Below are 23,193 nucleotides of genomic sequence, written 5' to 3' on the forward strand. Positions count from 1 at the left end.
TCAGAGGTACATATGATGCGTAAGTGAAAGGAAATTGTTCTGGGAATACCAACGAAGTTCCAAACTAGGTAACTGATTCTTTATATGCTAATGAGGTAGACAAGTGGCCGGAGCATAGCGCTGAGCAAACAATATCACAGCATTTGCCCGAAAAGACTGGAGAAATTACTAGAGAAATATTGAATATTTTCAGTTAGAATGCTTGTAAATCAAAACAGCAGCATAGGCAATGCAATACATCCACTGCAAAACAAGGATGATTCTTATTCATTAATTAATTCAGAAAAGGAAAGTGCCCTCGATGACCTTTTGGTTTCTATTTTGAGTATAGACAATGATAATATATGTTTAGCAATCCTTCCTTAAAGACGACGAATAGGGAATTAGTTCAAATTTAATATAACTGAGACTGAAATACGAAAAGACGTATTCGACAGCATTGACATTGATAAGGCAAGTGGTTAGGACGAAATATGTTATAGAATGTTTAAACATACCTCATCCATAATTTTTATTCCACTGCTTATTATTTGAACAGATCTATTCAGATATATTTATATCCCACAAAATGGACACTTGCAAATGTAATGCCTCTTTTAAAAAGGGTAGACACAACTCTTTGTCCAATTATATGTCACTATCGTCGATACGTTGTGTTGGAAAAGTAATGGAATGAATCATCTTTAAACACTTAAACGAGTATTTGTATTAAACCATTTTTACAAGCACCAGTCGAGATTTCTTCCTGGTCACTCGACGGTTTATCAAATTATGGATATATGTAACCTATTGTATATTCCTTCAGTGACAAACAATCAACCAGACTCACACGCTCAGTACCAATTGCTAGGAATTACGGGAAGGATGGGTTTCATTGTCCGACAGAAGAACTAATTTTAACATACGAGCGAGCATACTCATGCAAAAGCAAAATGCAGTACCATTTTTTATCTTTGCGGGGAACATCACTTATCTGTATATCATGCGAAACTAAGAAACTACTTTAATGATTTGAATTCCGACTTGTTTCACAATCACGTTTGACACACGCCGTAATGTACATACTGTAAAGTAATCGAAGATTCTTCCATTTTGCACTATTTACAGAGTAACGAATACATTTTTTTTTAAAAACACAAGACAATCTCATACAATGAGCTCTTCTAAATTATTTTTAGGTCTAATTAATAGCTTTTTCGGCGTTATAACTGTCTGAGAAGTCCAATGTTTCATGAAAGAAACTCAATCGCTTGAAGTAAATCAGAAGAAGGAGCGTTCTTCCATACCCCTCTTTTCTTTCAATATTTCTTTTGCTCACATCTTAACAATAATATAATACATGACTTTTTTAATAAAAACCGATAAACAATATATTTGATGTCATCATTACTATCTTACTTTAAAAACACCTTTGCATGGTAACGAATTTGATGTTTTGGGGGAGGGCCGTAACTTTTTTTTTTGGAACCATTTCCGATGCCCGTTTATTGGTTAAAATAATAAAAATATATATATATATATATAAATATATATATATCTTATATTATCTATATATATGTATACATTGCAACACAAAGGTTATGGATATCGGAGTACATTTAAGACAGTAAGTATCAAAACTTTTTGTGTTTGTGTCTTGAAATAAAACATACTGTCGTTTATATTATTTAACATTTTAAATCGATTGATTAAGGAAATTTTAAAGGTATCAAAATAAGGCAAAACCAAACAAACAAAAAAAAAAAAAAAAAAAAAAGAAACCAATACCAACAAAACAAATACTCATTTTAGAAGGAAATCTATATCAACATAGAAGTCCTTAATGAGTATGATATCTACTGAAATTATGGGAGTTCTCACGAAGTCTACTTATAAAAGCGAAATAGTAAAAACAACAGAAGATAATTAAGAAAAAAAACACAATAAAAACGACAACACTATTTTTCTACAAAATTTTAAGCTTTTCGAAAAAAATAAATATCATATTATGATTTTCATTATTTTAGGGCAGGTATAAAACAAGCGTCTCTAATCTCGCCTTAAGAATGTTAATTATGCTTATATTTGTACTGCGTCTATTACTCATCATATATGATTTATATATTGCAAATCCAATGTAGGCTAGCAGTATATTGATATCATTATATTCTTTACTGCATACTTTTTATCCTATAACAATATATTTAAGTGATTTAAATGAATGTTCAAAATTACAACTCTTGAATATACCAGTTATAACATTCCAGAAATGTTCTACATATCTACATTGAATAAAAAAGTGGTCGAAATCTACACACGCAACACAATAGATAAGATCTTATTTTCCAGGTGTATAGGTTTTTATTAGTAGCTGTTATTCTATGAATCAATTTGAACTTAAATTGTTTGATTCGATTATCAAATATGTTTTTATTCAACACAAAATAAACCGAATTCCATTCAATATGAGTATCATCAAATTCTGTTTCCCATGACCTGTGTGTGTGTATGGTTTTGTGAATTTCTTGCCAATTAAAAGTTGTTTTATGCATTTGTTAGTGCTATTCATGAACTTAATTTTGTTCGGTAATACTAAAGTACAGTCTGTTCTAACGTTTGCTCTTATTGAATGATGCGTGTTTAATGTTTGTTTCCAAATTGTTGGAATAGCATTTTTTTAAGCGGTGTATTTCAGATATCCAATTAGATTTTGATTGTAATCTATTTAATATAAATGCTTCATTGATCTTTCCATCTTTGAATATATCGTCAACATATATAAAATTAGATTCGATCCAGTTATTAAATACAAGTGATTTCCCCTTCTCTTTAATAAAGCGATTACCCCATACGATTTGCTTTCTTATTTCTGTAAAGGATGTTGGAAGATTAACAAAAGCAAGATTTTTTACTTCAATTAAAGCGTCCAAAACACGTTTATAAAAAAGTGGTAGTTCTAATTTTACTTTTGGCAGAGATTTTAGGCTGTCTATATTCATATTAAATAATATTAATTGATATGATAATACACACATATACAAGTATAAATACTTGTAGTAGTGTAATACATTATATATCACAAAGTGCAATACATTTTCTAGTGCAATAATAATTCCTATTTAGACAATATAAACACATTAAAAACATATATATGTTGTAAAAAACAACATCTCTTTGTTGTGTTTGAGTAAGTTATATCTATCAAATAAATCATAACAAAATGCATATAAAACAAATTACGTCGTAAAGCAAAATCTAAGTCCATTAAACAAATGTGATCGTATTTTGGAAAGTTATAGACGAGTATCACAATCCTTTAGTCTAGATTTCTTTGACTCATCGTTTAACACTTCTGCGGGAGTCGGCGGTGACCGTTCCGATGCGATGGGCTTTTTCCCTTTGTTTGGTGTCTCTTTACTATCCGCTCCGATACCTACGAAAGCGTCAATCGGCTTTTGACCTTTAATCGCCTTTTTTCTGCTTTTTCTTCTTTCCCCGTGGACTGGACGGTTCACTGTGTTCCGCTTGTTGGATACTGTCCTGAATCTGAGTGACTTCTATGTCTGGTTGAGGGGTGCTCGAAGGGTTACTTTCCAATTCGCATTCGCCCTTTTTGTGACCAATATGATGACAATCAAGGCATCGCCAGTCATTTTCACAGTCAATCATTTTGTGCCCAGTTTCTAGACATTTTCTGCATTTAAGTTCTTTGTTCTCAGAATTTTGCCCGGGGTGAAATACACGACCCGTAAAGTGTCCAAAAGCCATAAACTTCGGCATGGTTGCTGAGAGCGAGCTGGATTTCACAATGCACAGCCTATCACCATTCTCACAATTCGTAAGTTTACCCTTGACACGAAGTTTCTCCCGAATGATAGTGATAACATCTATATCCTCTGCAACTAGAGATCTTAGAATAACACTATCGTCAACGGAAAGTGGTATATCTTTTACTCTTATTCTAACTGTTTGCTCACCATCTAAGCGATTGGGATTGGTATTTAGCAACTTTATCATTTTCCCTCTTAATGTTACCCCTTCAGTTAGCAATGAAACTTTATCGTCAATATTTTCGACGTGTATTCGCCACATACCTCGGACTCTCTGTAGCCCTGTAATGTGGGTGCAGACAATTACATCAGCCAGTGCTTCATATAACTCCTCATGTTTTAGCCATTCTTGTTTTGTAGGCATTCTTTCACCAAGCAAACTTGTTTCTCGCATGAAAACAATGGGAGGTCCGCCATATTGTTTACTAATGTAATTCACTATAGTATCCATTTTCACTGATATAACAATTTTTTGGCAACTATTTCTATCCAGAAAATTATCCACACACTGAGCAAGGAATACTCTGTTTTAATATCCACTATATTGAATTTAAGAAATATCCGATACGTTTAAATCAGGTATTTTTCATAGACCATAAACAATCACTAGCTTGGTTCGCGGTCGCTTATGAGGGCCGTAACTTATGTTGGTATAACTCTTGACCCAGTTCCTTCACATGTTTGATCATTAATTATTTGTCTCAAATTCAATGCAAACCTGGTTATGTTGTATTGATTGTTACATTGTATTTACATTCATGCAATAAAACATTATTAAATATTATTTTTGTCATTCAGAAAAACACGTGATTTGCAATTTCGTAAGGACGTTGTGCGCTGTAAATTGTAGATTATACTAAAAATAACATTCGATTTTGTTGCATTTCGTAACTTCGAGTAATGCATGAGGGTCAAAACATAAAAAAGTTAAGGGTGGTCGTTTTGATTTTCATACAAAAAATAAGTTTTCATCACTTAAATTTAATTGGTTTTTAATGATTGTTTTTCATAACAAGCCATTTAATCTTGAACGAATGTTTTCCATCTATGATCATCAATCTGTTACTTTATTTCTGAAAATATACGGAATTCAATTGATCGACTGATATATTTTCTGAAATGTAAAGAGACAATTTGTGGAACGAGCTAATATACCTTGTTGTTGTACTTGAACAAATAACTACTGATCATTGATTGCCGATATCGGTATAGAAGTTTAAATACCACGATTCATTTTGCAACCGTGTCATGATTTTGTTAAAACCTGAAATCATACTGAAATCAATCATTTTTTTTCATTTTTATGACTCACATAACCATTTTCTAAAAAATATGTTTTGAAAAGCATTCACGTATTATTTAAAATATGAGTAAATTCGCTTATTTTCTGAATACGACAATATGTGTTTTTGTTAACAAACAATACTGCACATCGACTTAATGGGTTAAATGACTAATTGATTGATTGAATGATTTATTGATTGATATATAGATAGATAGATAGATAGATAGATTGATTGATTGATTGATTGATTGATTGATTGATTGATTGATTGATTGATTGATTGATTGATTGATTGATTGATTGATTGATTGATTGATTGATTGATTGATTGATTAAATGAACTGTGAACGATACATTAAAAAAAAGTGATCCCTTTAGTACAATAATTTTCTTAATTGTAAATATTGTTATATGTGTACAAGTAATCAACGGCTCCTTATTCTAATATTATATATATCCAATGGCAAACTTATTGATGGTACTAAGGTTTTTAGCTCGATTGTGACAAAAACTGAACTATAATAAAAGTTTCTTCGGCAATTAGCAGATATCGTCAACCGCATCATTCCGTATATCAATATCAGCGTGAGAGCATGGCTATAGAATAACTAAACCAATCCCTCTTCTTTATCTTAAATAATAACCAAATCAAAACTAACACACATGAATATACTATCACGGTAGAAGTGATATGTTAAAGATTGTGTAGAATGTTAATCAGTATATGATTCAAACTACAAAAGAAATTTAAATGGCTGCAATTTAGCAATACATAATACAGATGTTGTTTTTTTTATCTCTTACATCTCGTCTTGGCACGATTGCAAAAGGGAAACCAAACAATCTATTACTTATTTCTATAGTATTGCTATTGCTACAATGCTCATACATACACGTGTTTTATTTCAACAAAACGCTATGTCACATCAGCATCAGAAAAACGCATACCTAAGCAAAATGCCCGAGAAGTTGATGGTTTGGGGCGAAATTAAATCATGTGGTCATTTTGTATTATTAAACTGCCAACAGAATAATAAAACAAAAATAAATAAGTCGTATGTTTATAAAACAACGTATTAAAGATTTCGGGTTGGAAGATCTAGAGTTGCTTATTCTGAGGTAAGTTTATATTATTTAACAAAAATAGATAAAAATATTCATATGAAACTATTTTAACTTGGTTTCCATCAAAAGTAGCAATACAATCAAGTTTAAATAGTCCTGTTCACTTCAACGTCGCGCGTTTTTGAACACTATTCGATAAAAACAATTGTGCACAAGACACGCTATGCAAGTCCATCTTCAACAGAGAAGGCGAACATGATTGCCGGAGAAACACGCAACGTTTCTTCGCAGACCATCTGCAAACTCTCGACGAAATGCGGTAGAGACGTAACTTAAATAGTATTGTTTTCACACAGAGACATAAGGCCCTGCGGGAACGTTGGGCACAGCCTGCACTCTGATGCACTGGCGGAATCGGGTCGGTGCTTTATAAAAACGAAAAGAGATTATGTTTATTGGAAAACGACTGTCGCGCGTCCATCATGAAAGCGGGGAAAGGTTAAATGCCATTATACAAACGACATTCTTTAAGCCCAGTATAGCTTTTGAAAAGACGCAACAGGATTTACGTCTGCTCCAAGACGGTGCACCAGCTCACACAGCTTGAACTACAATCACGAATCTACAGGCTAACAATGTGAACGTTATTACCACCAAACTCACCAGCTCTGAATATCATAGAAAATATTTGTGATTAACTTCATCGGCGAGTGTGGAATAGGAGTAATAAGCAGTTAACTCGAGAACATTTGAGAGCCATTTATTGCCGAGTCGGCTAACATACCCCAACAATATGTTCAACGCTATTATATTTCACTGCGACGACGCAGCCATTATTAACAGCTTGGGCGGGAACAACCGTAATTAGAATGTTTATGGTCTATCATATTGTCATTAACTATTATCTGAAACATTGCATTTTACGCATGTTGATACTGTTTGTTTAATCTGCCGTTGTTTGAATTAAAATTAATGAAATAATATGCAAATATCTAATATTATTTTCTGCCATTTTCAGCTAATTCGACCACTAATAGTGGCATTATTAATCGAGTTATAGTAATTTATTTAGTTTTTAGTTATAGGCGTTGCTACATATATTATTCTAAAAACAAACTTATTTGAAAAGGTTTACGAACCGAGAAATATATTTAGTTATTAATATAGTATGTATTAAATGTTCTTTGCAATCTTTATTAGTTCAGTTAAACATAAGCCATGATCAGTTTGCCTTACACCATGTTTTAGTTAAAAGATTTGCTGCTTGGCTTGTCCCTTTTATTTCCATTATAACGTAGCAAACTATTTTAATTAATCATCAAAATTGCTAGTCTTATACGACTCCTATTATCGTCTTGTTGGGATTGTAAAAGGAAATAAAATATTATCAATACATTCATTTCAATTACACTGATATTTCAACTTATATTCTAATTCAATTATATCAAGCTCCAATTTTACGAAATACCTAAGGCAAAAACACGGAATAATAGGATAAAAGTTTATTTAAGGTCGTATTTTATTTCACTATTTTTTAATGACCACAAGATAATTTTTCAAAGAAATCAACATTTTTCCTATTAATTTAATGCAAATTTCGCGTTTTTATTTGCAGTAAAAAACGAATGGATTTGCCATTCTGAAAAAAATAATCGCAATGTTAAAGGCGTATAAATAAATTTGACATCTTACACAAACATTCAATTTATTCAACGAGCGTATTCAGTTAACATTCCTTTAGTAAATAGTATTTCTGATTTGTTCATAAGGCATTTGAGTTATGTTTATATCTGAAATTAACTTTTTTTATTAGAAAAAAACAATTATATTGTAAACTCAAGGAAAATGTTAGACAGCACCGGCAGCTTGTAACGCCAGAACACCTCAGCAGTTGTATTCCACGTGTTGTCAGCTCCTTTGGTATGATGGAAGTTATTGGCATTTTCCAGTCCTGTAGGTAGGTTTTTAATTATAGACGATTTCCTGATACTGAAGATCGACTCTGCAACACATCCTATTACGGCTGAAAATGACCGGCTTCTTCCGGGAAAGGGGAAGAGTGGTTCATCTGACTCTAGTTGTAGCCTATTGCTTGGTATACACTTAATCGCTTTTTGTACTCTGTCAAAGCAGTTCGCTTTCAGAATAAAATCGAAATACATATGTGTGAAGTGGTCCAAAGCTGTACAATGTCCGGGGAAAATTGTAACGGTGGACATAAATACATAAGGTTTTCGGAAGAAGCCCCTTCAACATGGGTAAAAGCATTGAATGCACATACATACCATGAGTAACAGAGTTCGCAATGGGTCTTCAGTGGATAAGAACGTCGTGGAGAGGTCTCACTTTCTTCAGAGCCCGCTCCAGTATGGGCCTCTGTAGGTGCCGGAAATTGCGTGCAACGATAATATCAAAGCATACTTCACCCACAGCTTACACTTTCGCATGTTTGCCGGTAGCTCGAATTCTTTAAGGTTAGGGGCGATTTTTGGACGTAATCCATCGGCGATTTTGATGTGTTGATCTAGACGGTCAATTCCTCTTATAAGAGGAAATGAGTTCTGAACACAAAAGATCAAATTCAACTGGATAGTGCTTCCTATAGGCTTGCAACACATATTCAAGACTGTTATACCCTTGCCGTATTTGACGACTTAAAAACAACTAGCCGGGTGAAAATGAAAATCGTATGCTAGTGGAACGTCGTCATTTCCATCAACTGAATAGGTTTGGTGTCAGAAGTATGCTTGACGGGGGTTCTATCGGGTAGTGTCTTGATGCGGATGTCCCTGGTTGGCTTTAGATGAGAACTGGGCCATGGTAGCTATTCGTTGCCAAAAGTCCAGGCGTGTAATTCCCAAAATGTGCTTCTTAATCGTACTAAATATCTCTTGCGTTTGTCAATGTAGACGTGCTATTTGTTGTTTCTATTCGTCAGTTTTTCCGTATTGATTTGACATTTGTCATTATAGTAGTCAAAATGTATATTTGTCAGATCTACCCTGTATAAACTCACTAAAACATAGATCGTATAACTTGACTTTAACAATTTGATGATGTAATTTAGAAAGCCGAATCATGCATATGTAAAACTGCAATCCTACAGTCGACACTCTCATTCGTAAACTGAACATTTGCAGTCAAACAAGTCCAGGTTTGCAAAAGTCAATTGACAAGTGCAGAATTACAAGGATAGACGATTTCGCCTATGCCATATATGGTAAATGTTACGGAAAGAAACGAAGGTGAATGGACGGAGCTAAGGAATCGGATTTTCTTTCGTTTAATTCCGTCGAATCAAGCAAGGGATATAACATCTTCGCCTACTTCCAGTAAATTCCCGGTTGTACCACAGTCTACAATTTCACGAACATGTAAGTATTTGCTCAATTACACTTACATACAAACATGTACACACTACTGTTGATAAAGACCGGGGATAGCCGAGGAAATGGGCCGTGTTTTTACCTCACAGGTTGCCCCGCAGTGCCGGGTGAATACAGTGGTTTTGTCTTCACGCCAAATATAGCGGGGAATGGGCCTTACCTAGAGTCCCTTGGGTACGGGGGCATTTGGCGGGGGTTTCGCGAGCAGTTTGTCCCCGCTGGGGCTTGGATCGAAAGTCAAAGTCCCCGCTATTCCCCGGACCTGGGGGGGGGGGCTGGTTACCATTGATTGGTGCTTAATTTTATTATATATATTTACATTATTTCTATTTGTTTATCTAACTGTTTATTGCCTAAGCAGGATCTCTGCATTCTCGTGTGCACACTAGAGCGATGATGCTATGTGTACAACAGTTTGTTTCATCATTGTCAAACCTCAGATGAATGAGAATGGATTTCTGTGACTAGGAGGATAAACTTAGACTGATGTTTTTTAAAAGCAAAGTCTCAATACAGTAGATCCCTCAAACAAGAGTGTTATGCTATGTAGATTAATACCAAGGAAGTTAATGATTGTAATAAAGGCTAAATTTTAAAGCTGCACCCTCACTGATTGACTGCTTTGGCAACTTTTTTTTCATTGTCTTGGAATGAGCCAATTTTTGTGGAAATTTCAGGAAAAAAGTGATAAAAGACTGCTGACAACAGATTAGATCACAGGTTTTCATATTTGCATTCACAAATGGAAGTCCACGTAATATGGCTTATTCATAATTTCGGCAGTTTTCTATTGAGACCTATTATATTGTGACTTATCTTATATGAATGAATTGCAGGCATTACTGCCAAAGTCAGCTGATTCTGAGACACTATTTGAAAATCTGTCATGTGTGAGAGTGCAGCTTTAAGGAAGTTCTGGATTTAAAAGAAATTTCAAGTATGCCACCAAAACATGAGACGTAGACCCTGATGATATCCCAGCTCATGGCAGGTAATACTGAGAAAGCTAATTAAGCTAAATATTACATGGGTAATAAACAGACACCGTCTTGGTAAAAGTGAATAAGTACCATTGAACTGCACTGTACTGATTGGTGTGTGGATACGGCATTCTTTTCAGCAAAGAGGTAAAAGTGCAGGTCCCAAATGGTACAATATATAACCTGTTTGCTAAAGTTATTTAGTTAAAACTAATAGGGATACTGGTTTGAAACTTATTTATTGGTATCATTTAACTGTAGGTCATGGGGGCAGGTCACATCTACCATGTAACCTGCATATTTCCTTTCTGATTATGTATAAAGGGCTGGCGATGGCTTATTCATTGGTTAAAAGCTACAAACACTTCTCCAAAGGTAAATGTGATTCGAAATGAAACTATGGACTTTAATGGAGATTTTAATGCACATCAATTTTTCTCTATTAAATTGTTGGTCAATCTGGTTGCAGTCATTACTAATAGGAAACACTATGAAGACAGTAAGGAATATTGCATATGGCATCTCCCAATATTGGCCGTTAATGCCGTTAATGCACATACAATTGTAGAATTGCACAGGCTATAATTTCCCAAACGAATAGGCTAGGCCTCTAAGGCTCTTCACTATATTTGATAAAAAAGCCCTGAAAGTACCAGCCACAGGCTTCGGTTCCGGTATAAGGTAGTGTTTCATCAAACCTTTACCCAGGAAACGTGTAATGTCTATCATTTAGCATGTTTCAGGCAGCAGTTGTTTGTGTCTGATGGTTTCACAATGTAATGTCTATCATTTTATATGTTTCAGGCAACAGTTGTTTGTGTCTGATGGTTTCACAATGTAATGTCTATCATTTAACATGTTTCAGGCAACAGTTGTTTGTGTCTGATGGTTTCACAATGTAATGTCTATCATTTAACATGTTTCAAGCAACAGTTGTTTGTTTCTGATGGTTTCACAATGTATTGTCTATCATTTAACATGTTTCAGGCAAAAGTTGTTTGTGCCTGATGGTTTCATAATGTAATTTCTATCATTTAACATGTTTCAGGAAACAGTTGTTTGTGTCTGATGGTTTCACAATGTAATGTCTATCATTTAAAATGTTTCAAGCAACAGTTTTTTGTGTCTGATGGTTTCACTATGTAATGGCTATCATTGAACATGTTTCAGGCAGCAGTTTTTTGTTTCTGATGGTTTCACAATGTAATGTCTATCATTTAACATGTTTCAGGCATCAGTTGTTTGTGTCTGATGGTTTCACAATGACCACAGTAGATTTTATTAGTTTGTTGCATCTTTTAACGTTTCAAAAATTTATTTAACTGTATCTCTGCTTTTTATTTCTAGGATGGAAGACAATCAATTAACAGAGCTGATAGTTAAGAAATTGAGGAATGTTATACACATCTGCGAAACTGAAAACTACCAAAATATACCTGACATTTCCAGATATATAGAATTAATTATAAGTATTTTAAGACATTTCATTGACAATCCAATTGTTGAAACTGTCACACATATTTTGGAAACAACACTAGAAACACTAGCAAGCATGAACTATTCATCCGGAGAATGTGTACATCTAGGTACATCGGTCGAAAGAGGAAAGATTGGCAGACCAGTGTTAAATGTTCCTCTAGAAATGTTTGAATATTATGTTGATGCTGGCTTTTCCCAAGAAAGATATGGCATCTCTTTTTGGTATAAGTAAAAGAACTTTGAACAGACGCTTAACAGAATTTGGCATCTCTATGTCTTCAAAGTTTTCAAACTTAACCAATGAAGAGCTAGATTCAGAAACACAAAAAATAATTCATGAGTTTCCAAACATTGGTTATAGAACTGTAAGAAGCCATTTAAATGTGAAGAGTTTCGTTGTCCAAAAATCTTGTGTCCTCGATTCAATGAAACGTGTTGACAAAGAAGGTGTTCTGCAGAGAAAGATTTACTGAAGCCAATATTTAGAAGGCAGTACAATGTGAGGGCACCATTGTCTTTGTGGCATATTGATGGAAACCATAAACTTATCAGGTAAGAAGCCATGTAATCTTGTAAGGGACTGGCACTGTTGGTAGCTAGAAAATGTCATGTCAGAAGTGACATACTGACTGTGTTTATAATTTATACAAATTTATTTAAGTTCTATTGTGAAGAAAGCTGAAAGCTGATATCTGTTTCCTGGGTAGAAACCAATGTAAGTGTCCTTTTTTGGGAGGCCATGAGAAAGTACCCCTGGTGGGGATTGAACCCACATTCTCTTTGATGATAGGTTGACACTTATCCTTTAGAGCACTCTCACCATCTTACAATATATATTAGCTCATCTTATGGTAATATTAATGATACAATAAATTTAAATGACGTCGCAGGGTTGGAATTTGATTAAACATCAGTTTTAAATTCTTGGATGTTTAAAACAACAAAATAATGCTGAACTTAAGTTCCTGAAGGAACAAAAAGCAAAAACATAATTTTAAATATATTCTTAAAGGTGCACTCTCACAGATTGAAAGTTTTGACTTTTTTAAAGTTTTGTCCCAGAATCAGCTGACTAAGGCAGCAATGCCTTCATTCAATCGTATAAGACAACTAACAATAGAATAAATGTCAATAGAAAACTGCCGAAATATTTTGTAAAGTGTTAGTAATGTTTTAGCAATATTAGTGGTGGTGTTAGTAGTTTATTCTCCGGGTCCCGGCGTGAGCATATTGAAGGGTCCCAGAGTGACAGTTCAACCACCGCACACCTATCCTGGGCGGTTAACCAGTACTAGGTGCCTTCACTTCTGCAAGGAACTGACAGCTTCTGTATATGCCAGGGGCAGTGGTACAGTGCGAATGGTCGTAGAAAGGATTTCATAACCAATCACAACAGAAGTGACCTGGTCCGCCCGGGAATCGAACCAGGGTTGTCCTATTAACAGTCCAACGCTCTACCGACTGAGCTAACCGGGCGGACATTTAGCAATATTACTTCCATTTGTGAAGTAAATATCATGAAAAATTGTGATCTGATATGTTGTCAGCAGTCTTATATATCACTGGTTTCTAGACGTTTACCCAAAATAATTGCCCATTCCCGGTCAAAAAGTAAACCAGTTGTCAGAAAGGTAAATTAGTGAGGGTGTAGCTTTAAAGAATTGGTCTTTCAGAATCACAAACTACATGCTCAATGTAAAAGTAATAGTCCCAGTTTTATTTAGATTGTTGATTTTCAGTAATGAAATATACAGCACTGCCAAGCCCCCATCTATTCTCTGATAACTGTTCACCATCATGAAATGATGTATCACACACAAGTTTTAGATTTCCTAGGTCCAAGGTCACTGTTAATAAAAGTAGAATGTTTTTTAATGGAATATATTATTTATATGAATTAACATATATATTTCAAAATGATTTAAAACCTACATGTATGTATACCATGATCAGACAATTTATCACATCCAAGATCCCACTTTTAAGATTCAAAGCCAATGCTACTTTTTATGAAATTAGATGTTACCAATTCATACAAGCCCCAACCATTCATAGATTCCAAAAAAATGGCACAAAAGTTCATCAGATCAAATGTGTTTCTTACATCCCACGAGTCTGTAGGAAGAGTTTGGCCAGTAGTAGAATAAGTATATGACTTTAGACTTGAAATTAACCCTGGTGTATAACTTAAAGCTGGCGAATGGTCATCCATGGGGGAATAGATGGGTATTCAAGACTTCCAGTATTCTTAAAAGTCAGTGATAACAACCGTTCTGAAACAGTGCTCAATGCATTTCAAGAAGCAGCGTTCACCTATGGTCTTCCAGAGCGTGTTCGGTCGGACAAAGGTGGCGAGAATGTCAGTGTAGCAGGAATGATGCTGGAAAAAAGAGGTGTTGGTAGCTTCATAGTTGGTAGAAGTGTGCACAACCAAAGGCAAGTATTATTTAGTATGCTCCTTGTAGATTTCAGGCAAGCATGTTGTTGCTTTTTGTCAGTCTTACCAAAAGTTGTTTGTCTTTAGCACAGACGTGATCTGAATATACAAACATGTCAAGAAATCTGCAATGTTTGCAAAATCATCAACAACATGTAGATGTGATATCTTGAACCATAACTGTATCTGGTAACAACTTTACCTTTCCGGGTTTTCTCAGAGTGTGTCTGCAAGTACTGAAGGGATCTTAATAAACTTGATGGTATGATTTATAACAGTATGTCTATGTATTATGATCAAAGAACCATTACTCTGTCTGTTATAATCACAGAATAACTCTTTTTATTTTGGAGTTACTCTCTTTATAAGAAATGAGTGTTCTGTTTACAGAATGTTCTCTTGTTTTCATATATGAATGTAACCTTTAGGAAGAATTAATAGGTATTATCATTTTTTTCTAATCACAATCGTTTTATGGTGCCTCTCTGTTTGCTTTCCTTAAAAGAATGTAACAGGATTAAAAAGTAATCGTTAAACATCTACTGAAAATAAATTTTATAGGAAATTAAATCTGGATTAAACCTGTTTTTGTGTCTTATTATGAAAAGGTGCTTATTTTAGATCTGCATATAACTTCCGACATTTTGCCCAAAGAAAATTTAAATAAGTTTTGGGTCAGTTATATTTAAGGTGCATATATTATTATTTCTTTAATATAAACCCACCATGTTTCTGCATATAATTTGCAGATACCCTTATGAATAATTATTGGTTTCAGTTACACTATATTTAACTATTTTTTACAGTATTGATGTGTTTCAGAATTGAAAGGCTGTGGAGGGATGTGTGGGATGGTTGTATCGGTTTATTCTACAAGCTGTTTTGTATGATGGAAGATACTGGTATATTGCTCCCACAAAACGATGACCATTTAAAGGCACTGCATTACATATATCTGCCGCGCATCCAACAACACATGGATACATTCCGCAGCGCATACACCAGGAGACCCTTGAGAACTGCAAACAGCAGGACACCAATGCAGCTCTGGATATCAGGGTTACTGATTGATCCCCGCACAAATTTGAACATGGTATGATTTAACATTTGTAAGAGTTGATCTATTATGGACATTCTTTGCCCGTCAACTTCTGCCATGCGATCACAAGAAGTCATCTGTTTCTCTTTCTTTCAGAAATTTTGACTAAAGATCGATCCAATAATACAATCATCTTCAATTTCAAATCTGTAAAATGTATTTAAGCATACAGTATTTGAATACCAATACTTTAGACAGATTGTGTATACAATTTAGTCTTACACCCAATTGTTTTAACAGTTTTAAATATTGATAAAGCTTAAAAGAAATTTGAGATTTTAACTGTTAGTGCATCTTCAGAAACATGTATTGTATCACAATATTTCATTATGTGTCAGCTTAGATGTCTATTAGCCATGATACTTCAAGGTCGATTTAAAATCATGTACAAAGGTTTGGTAAATGTCTAAATTATATCTCTTAAAGTTTTAAATGATACCCAGGTCAAGTGAATGACCTAAAAGAACTGATGTGCAGGAATGTCCATGCTGAATGTCAAATTAAAGGTGAAGGGCATGTGTGTTGAATTTTGTGTTGATCAATTTCTTGATGAATTTCATGTAAATTGAAAAGTTACACAGATAAAATGTAGAATGTATGTTTCAATCTTGCTATTTTAGGGTCAGATCGACAGTGTAAGGTCAAATGCCTTTCACATTTCGACTTCTCCATAACTCTTAACCACTCGAACAATTCTTATTTAAATAGCATGCACATTTGACAGATATTAAAAGGTATCTTGTATTGTCTTCTTATCTTATTGTAATTGGTGTGATCTTGACTAATTTAGCTTCCATATATACATCTGAGTTCTTTACAACCATTTTGGTTTTGCTAAACAATGTGATGGCTTTAGTTTCTCTTAATAACTTTTACAAATTCTTATTCCTTCTCTGAACATTATTTGTCAAACCATATTTGTTTTGCTCTTCAGGATGAGCTGATCAACTTTGGCAGAGATGACACAGAATATGGATGTGGTGTGAATGGCACATATTCGGTCGATTTAGAACTACTTGATGATGTTTCGAATTTACTTAGCACACACGTTGACCCTCTATCATATTCAGAGAATCATGGAATTGATTTATTCACGACTGCTCGCGATATTTTGTAGAGTTTGTAATTGGAATGCAACATTGCAGACGTGTTATGAATCTAGTTGGTGTACTGCATTACAGACAACGTGTTATGAATTCAGTTGGTGTACTGCATTTCAGACAACGTGTTATGAATCTAGTTGATGTACTGTCTTAAAGACAATGTGTCATGAATCTAGTTGGTGTACTGCATAACAGACAATGTGTCATGAATCCAGTTGGTGTACTGCATTACAGACAATGTGTTATAAATCTAGTTGGTGTACTGCATTTCAGACAATGTGTTATAAATCTAGTTAGTGTACTGCATTACAGACAATGTGTTATGAATCTAGTCGATGTATTGCATTACATGCAATGTTCTGTGGTTCTAGGTGATGTACTGCATTACAGACAATATGTTGTAAACCTAGTCTATCTGGTATTTGTCACCATTTTGTTCTATTAGTTGCATAAAATTTTCAGTGTAAAATGTATTCATGCATTGTGCTTCATCAACATGATAGCTTATGAGCACTTAAGTGGTTCTTTATTAATATTCGTCAATTTTCCTTTTGGATGAAATCCTGAACAAGCTTGAAATTGGGTTTCACCAAGTCCAAAACTATGTCACAAGGTCAAATTTAAGGAAAACATTGTGAAACCTCTGGAGGTCACCTTTTTGCCAAATCTGCATGAAACTTGGTCATATTTCCCTTGATCAGGGAGGGTCAAATCTTAGGAAAAGCATGTTTTTCTCTATGAAATTGATATTAAATTTATATGTGGGTCACAATCTGGGTCACTGGCTGAACACACAAAAATTATTGATAACAAAGAACAGGGGCTATATTTTAAGCTAGATCTTCATCAGAATGTTTGTCTATGGATTTATGAAATCATATATATAGGTTACTGGGTCAAAATCTAGATATATATGATGCATATAATCTAGATGCATATTCAGCAAATTATGGTGGTCGTGGATGGGATGTTACTTTGTTATGTATTGATAGACTTTCAAATAACCTGGTTAATGTGTTTGGTATGCGAGGACGATGAGTGGCGTACAAGACGTGCATCTCAATGGTCAAGGTCACACTTAGCGTTTTATCATAATGGAATGCTGCATATATGCACATACATTGAGAAGTTATGTATAGGCTGCAACTTTGTCATGTACATGTATGGACATATTTAAGAATAAGTTGTCACATGTGTTGGTCACATATAGATGTGGTGTTGCATGCAAGATTCATATCCTTGCATCAAAGGTCAATTTCACACTTAGTTTGATCGTAATTGAATGTTGCAGATAAGCACATATGATATATCTAGGTGCTTGTGTCCAGGCTGTAGCTTTGTCATGCAAGGAAATATCTGAAAATAACCTGGCATATGCGTTCAGTCCATAATGGCAAGGTGTTACATTCAAGACCCACATCCTTATGAATATTTTTCAAATTCAAACGAGTCATGTTGTGAATCTGGGCCATAATTTACCCCCAGTGTGAAAGACATCGAGAATGTTAGATGCCTTAATGTTCTGTGGAGAATTTAGCCTTATTCGAAAGAGTTTACAGGCTGTTGTATTGATATGATCACCAATTATGGACCTTCATTATGTTTAACGTGTACACAGTTCACAGCACAATACATGGGTTGGAAACATTTCTGATTGACAAGCTATGAGAAAGTGGATATGGGATAGAATTGGTGTTGTGGGACTTATAGTACTGGTTTTCTTATTCAAGGTGAACTTAAAATATGAATATATTAATTTCATTGGTTTACAAAGTTATTAGAACAAATAAATAGGTGATAATTGTCTTGTCTTATCTTGTGATTCATGGATGCTTCTTAGCTTAGATAAAAACTTGTGAATTGTGATAGATGTTAATCTTAATAATTAAAAAACATCTGTGAGCACCTAAGACCATCATGTCTCTATTGAATCAGACGTGTGCTTACAACATTCAATCTGTTTTGGGGTGGCTTTAAATAGGGAATGCAATACTTTTGTCACAGCTCTACTACACAATATGCTATGTAATTAAGAAATGGTGAATTAAATTTTATGATAACCAATTAACCATTAACGCCTTAAATAAATTAAAATGGCTTAATATTCTATGAACCAAGAAAATAGTGGAGTTAAAAAGGGGCAATTACCTATTTGACAGAAAACGTCTGGTCCTTTTAGAGATGTGATTTCAGATGAGAAAATGTTAATAACAGAAAAAACTTGCAGGACGCCAACGATGGGGCAAGTAGTATATATAGCTTCAATTTTTCGTTGAATAGTCCTGGTAAAAATGGCATATGGGTTGCATACATGATAATCACATTCTTTTTTTCCCGTTTAATTCCTCGGGTATCTTTATGATGACAAGAAAAAGAAAGATCAGGTTGAGCAAACAAAATAAAGTTTATCGAATACAATTGGGCCATGACCTTGTACGCCCACTTGAGTAAATGGTTCACTCAAGGCCTTATAGTTTTGGAAAATATTGTTCTCTTTTCTTATATAAGCCAATATAAAACTAGCCCGCCCCCTGGTGGCTATGTTCTTTTATGAACCTACATGGCTTGAAGGAATTTGATTAGAAGTCACCTAAAACATTTCCTTTACATTATTTAGAAATTTGCCAGCGGTTTTTTAGGATGAGAAGTTTGCATTTAGTGGCCAAGTTTTTTTACGAACCAACATGGCTTGAAGGAATTTGATGTGAAACTATTTTGACATATGAGCAACGATTTCCCTCTGATTGCCATGACACCGGGGCCATGATTATGACCAGTCTCGAGTCAACATTTAGACTTGGAATGTAAATTGTTTTGAATGTCAGAAAATCTTTTATGTAGTGGACAATTCACATGAAATTTTTAAATGGTAATAATTTCAGTACTTTTCACGAACAATGTCAGAAAGAAAGTTATAATGAATGAGCGATTGGAAGATTTGAGTCTGGACTCAAAACTTGAGACCGTTTGAAATCATGGCCACAGAGTTCTACATTAAAATCAATTTATTTTAAGAAATCTCAGAGGACCATCAAAGAAAAAAAATATTGTGAAGCTTGGTTAAAATTGGTTCAGTGGTTAAGAAATTTGAACAAAAATGTTGACGACGGACGGACGACGGACTGCCCCCTATTACAACAGCTCACCCTTCAGCACTTGGTGCTCAGGTGAGCTAATAAAACTAATTCAATTTAAAATGACTTTTTACTTTAATCACTATAGTGAAATAGGTGATCATTTTGTTGGCAAAAACTAGTTATACACGAATGAAGCTACCAACTGAACTCAAATTATATGGCAATTCCGGAAAGTTATTGCCACTGACCATATATACAAATATAAAACCATACTAAATGCAAAACGTTGTTTCATAATTTTAGGATTTAAGCTTAGTTATTTGCAAGTATTTGAATTTGTTGACCTTCACTTTTGAACTAGGAAGATAGGGTCATGTGCAAGACAAATCATTTCATTACTAACATTTGGGCAGTGATTTGAAAATTTGTTCTGATATAAATGTACAGCAGAAGCAAAATAAAATGTGCTAAAAAGCTTCTTAGAAGGATGTTTTGAATAATCTAAAAATCCCTTTCATGCATTAATGAATAAAGAATATTTCAAACGTTATCCTGCTATAATGCATATATATATATATCAACTTGCCAAGTTTGATCAACATATGACAATAAAAAAGGCTCCCAATGCTTACAAGCCTCATATATGGCTTATTCATTGGTCCAAGGGTTGTATCTGTGTCATGAAAAAATGAATCCAGCCAGAAATCCGAAAATATTTGGTTTTAATGCATATCTAGCCACTATTTAAATTTTGTCAACATAGGAGGAAACGAAGGCTGAGTTTTGCTTTCAAACTTTCAAACTATTACAGATGCACACTCGCAGTAGCAAAAAAACTGCAAGTCGTACATGCCTCATTTTAATTACTGTACTCTATCCCTTTGAACAACAGTGGCATTGAAGGTAGCAGATTTAAAATAAGAGCTGCCATTGGACAGCATGCTCAAATAAACGCCGCTTTGTCTAAGAAATGCTTGCATAAATGATGTAATATGTGCCTGTCAAAAAATATAAAGGGCCATAATTTGCATGAAATGTAAAATAGAGTAATGTTACTTGATTAGTTAAGATGGTATTATGGTTTAGAAGCTTTGTACAATGTCTAAATGTGATAAAACAAGTGGTTACATGTATATGGACTTTAAAGTAGTTACACACAAAACTTTAACCAGAATTTCTAAGTAAAAAAATAAAGGGCCATAATTTGCATCAAATGCAATGGTAAAGCTATTTAACTTGATTATTTAAGTATATATGGTGGTTGGGAAGCCTTTTATAAAGTTTCAGTGCAATAAATCAAGTAGTTGCTAAGATATAATGTAATTGCACGTTAAACCTTAATCAATGCGTGACGCCGACGCCAGAATGAGTACTATAGCTCACCTTATTCTTCGAGTAGTCAAGCTCAAAATAGCCTTCATATATCTATGCCATACATTCACATATACATTATATAATTTCGACACAGCAAAATAGCATTATGCTATAAATTCACATATATATCATATCATAATTTCCTCACAGCAAAACAGCATTACGCTATAAATGCCCATATATGTCAGTTCATTATTTCCACACAGCAAAACAGCATTACACTATGAATGCACATATATGTCAGATCATTATTTCCACACAGCAAAATAGCATTATGCTATAAATACACATATATGTCATATCATAATATCCACACAGCAAAAAAGCATTATACTTTAATTGCACTTATATGTCATATCATAATATCCACACAGCAAAAAAGCATTATACTTTAATTGCACTTATATGTCATATCATAATATCCACACAGCAAAAAAGCATTATTCTATGTCTATTGGTTTCATACAAGAAGTGGGCAATGGCAATGGGAAAAGTTCACCAAAATTATGACTAGCTCAGGTGAGCTTAAAAATACAAAAATTGTATGCTTCAATTTTAAATTTGCATATTAATGAGTTTGTTGCTAACACTTTGCAGACAAGTCTAGTTTGAAACAGACAGACTACCAAACTACCATTCAACATTATATAAGTCTTCAATCAATAATTTGTTTCAAACATGACAAGTTGCAACTGTAGTGTTTTCGCTACTTTGAGTAACAATAACCTTGACCCCAAAAACACAGTCCCATGATTGGTCTTAATTAGCATCTTATCTAGGAACCGGGTTTGTTAAATGTCAACGGTATTTAAAAGACTTTGAGTTTCAATACCAAGAGAGGTCTCATAAATCCTTACTACATACCAATTTACGTTACAATATGTATACTAAGTTTCAAAGGTGAATTTGAAGCCGCCCACACCTGCCAGAACAATGACGTATGTAATTCTGAAAACCAGGTTTCAACTCGGTTGAAAACCTAGTGAATAAGTAAGGATTTCCTAAAAACCTGACAAATCGTCCTTTTTATGTCTTTTTTAAGCAAGCCCGAAGCTCCATAATAATGCAGATGTGATGTTTTTCCAACTGTTCAGACTCTGTTAGTGATTTGGTAGAGGAAAAACATATTCCAGGCATACATGTATTAACATGAGAGAACCTTTGTGCAGTATGGTCAAAATCAATCATTCCAGATCCCTTTCCCATATTTCTGGAAAACCTAGAACATCCAATTAGAGCCTGTAGGACATGACCCATGTTCAATGTCACTTGTTCATCAGATGCGTTTTCTTCAGCAGCATTCAAGTTGATCAAGCGTGTGCTAACATTTCCCCCTTAAATACAATAAATCATGTTTACAAATTAATTTTAGTAACTTCCACAGATACCATGTCAAACACTGTTATGTATAGATTTGAAAAAAAACCCATCATACTGTAAGTTAAAAAATGGTCCCAAAGGCCAACTGTCATTTAAGAAGACTGACAGGAACAACATGTCAAAAATATTTGTATGATTTATAATCCTTTATAAGTCCTCGAAAGGTGATATTGATTATTTGAAGACTGAAAATATGCAGCATGCATGGTTTTTAATAACTTTTTATGTGTTTACAATCTGAGAAATATACTTAGCCAATACATTTGACATTTTGAAGCTTTATTCTAGTAGCAGACATACACTGTACTTACGTTCAACTCTCTTAAGAAACTTATTCAGATTGTACACTATCAGCTACTCAATTTCTTTTTCCTCCTGCCCTGTCGAATAGTTAATGGTGTATAGCTCCTGCACCTCATCAGGGGTTGGATACTTAGATCCCGACGACAGAATAGGTAACCCTTCCTCTTGGTTGGCTTGCAACAGTTGAAGCATGCCATGTAGCTTTAATCCTGAATAGTGTATATAAATAACTGCTTTAGTAAAAGCATTCACAGGACAAAATATATTGCTTCAAATGTTATCATGTACACTTCATGTCCAATCAGCGAAAATGAGTGTAAAATTATTTCTACCAAACTGTGAGGAGTCAGAACTTCTATATATTTCAAAATTTCACATATATATTATCTACTTATTATTCAGAATATTACAATTAC

At 34.2% G+C, this 23,193-nt stretch overlaps 1 protein-coding gene across 3 annotated transcripts in view; it reads left to right on the plus strand.

The window, feature by feature from the left end:
* The window catches only part of LOC128224739 (uncharacterized), a 30,389-nt gene extending 13,293 nt beyond the window's left edge, over positions 1–17,096 (plus strand). The window contains exons 1-5 of one of the 3 annotated variants that reach the window (XM_052934727.1): positions 5,473–9,533; positions 11,873–12,556; positions 14,305–14,440; positions 15,264–15,534; positions 16,475–17,096. In XM_052934727.1, the coding sequence (XP_052790687.1) occupies positions 12,535–12,556; positions 14,305–14,440; positions 15,264–15,534; positions 16,475–16,657 (612 nt within the window). In that variant the 5' untranslated portion in view covers positions 5,473–9,533; positions 11,873–12,534 and the 3' untranslated portion in view covers positions 16,658–17,096. Of the gene's footprint in view, positions 1–4; positions 69–5,472; positions 9,534–11,872; positions 14,441–15,263; positions 15,535–16,474 lie in introns of those variants that run through there. The other 2 variants (XM_052934729.1, XM_052934726.1) reach the window with 2 other exon arrangements.
* The last annotated feature ends 6,097 nt before the right edge of the window (positions 17,097–23,193 follow it).

This window comes from Mya arenaria, chromosome 17 (genome assembly GCF_026914265.1).
Source record: "Mya arenaria isolate MELC-2E11 chromosome 17, ASM2691426v1".
Lineage (NCBI taxonomy): Eukaryota > Metazoa > Mollusca > Bivalvia > Myida > Myidae > Mya > Mya arenaria.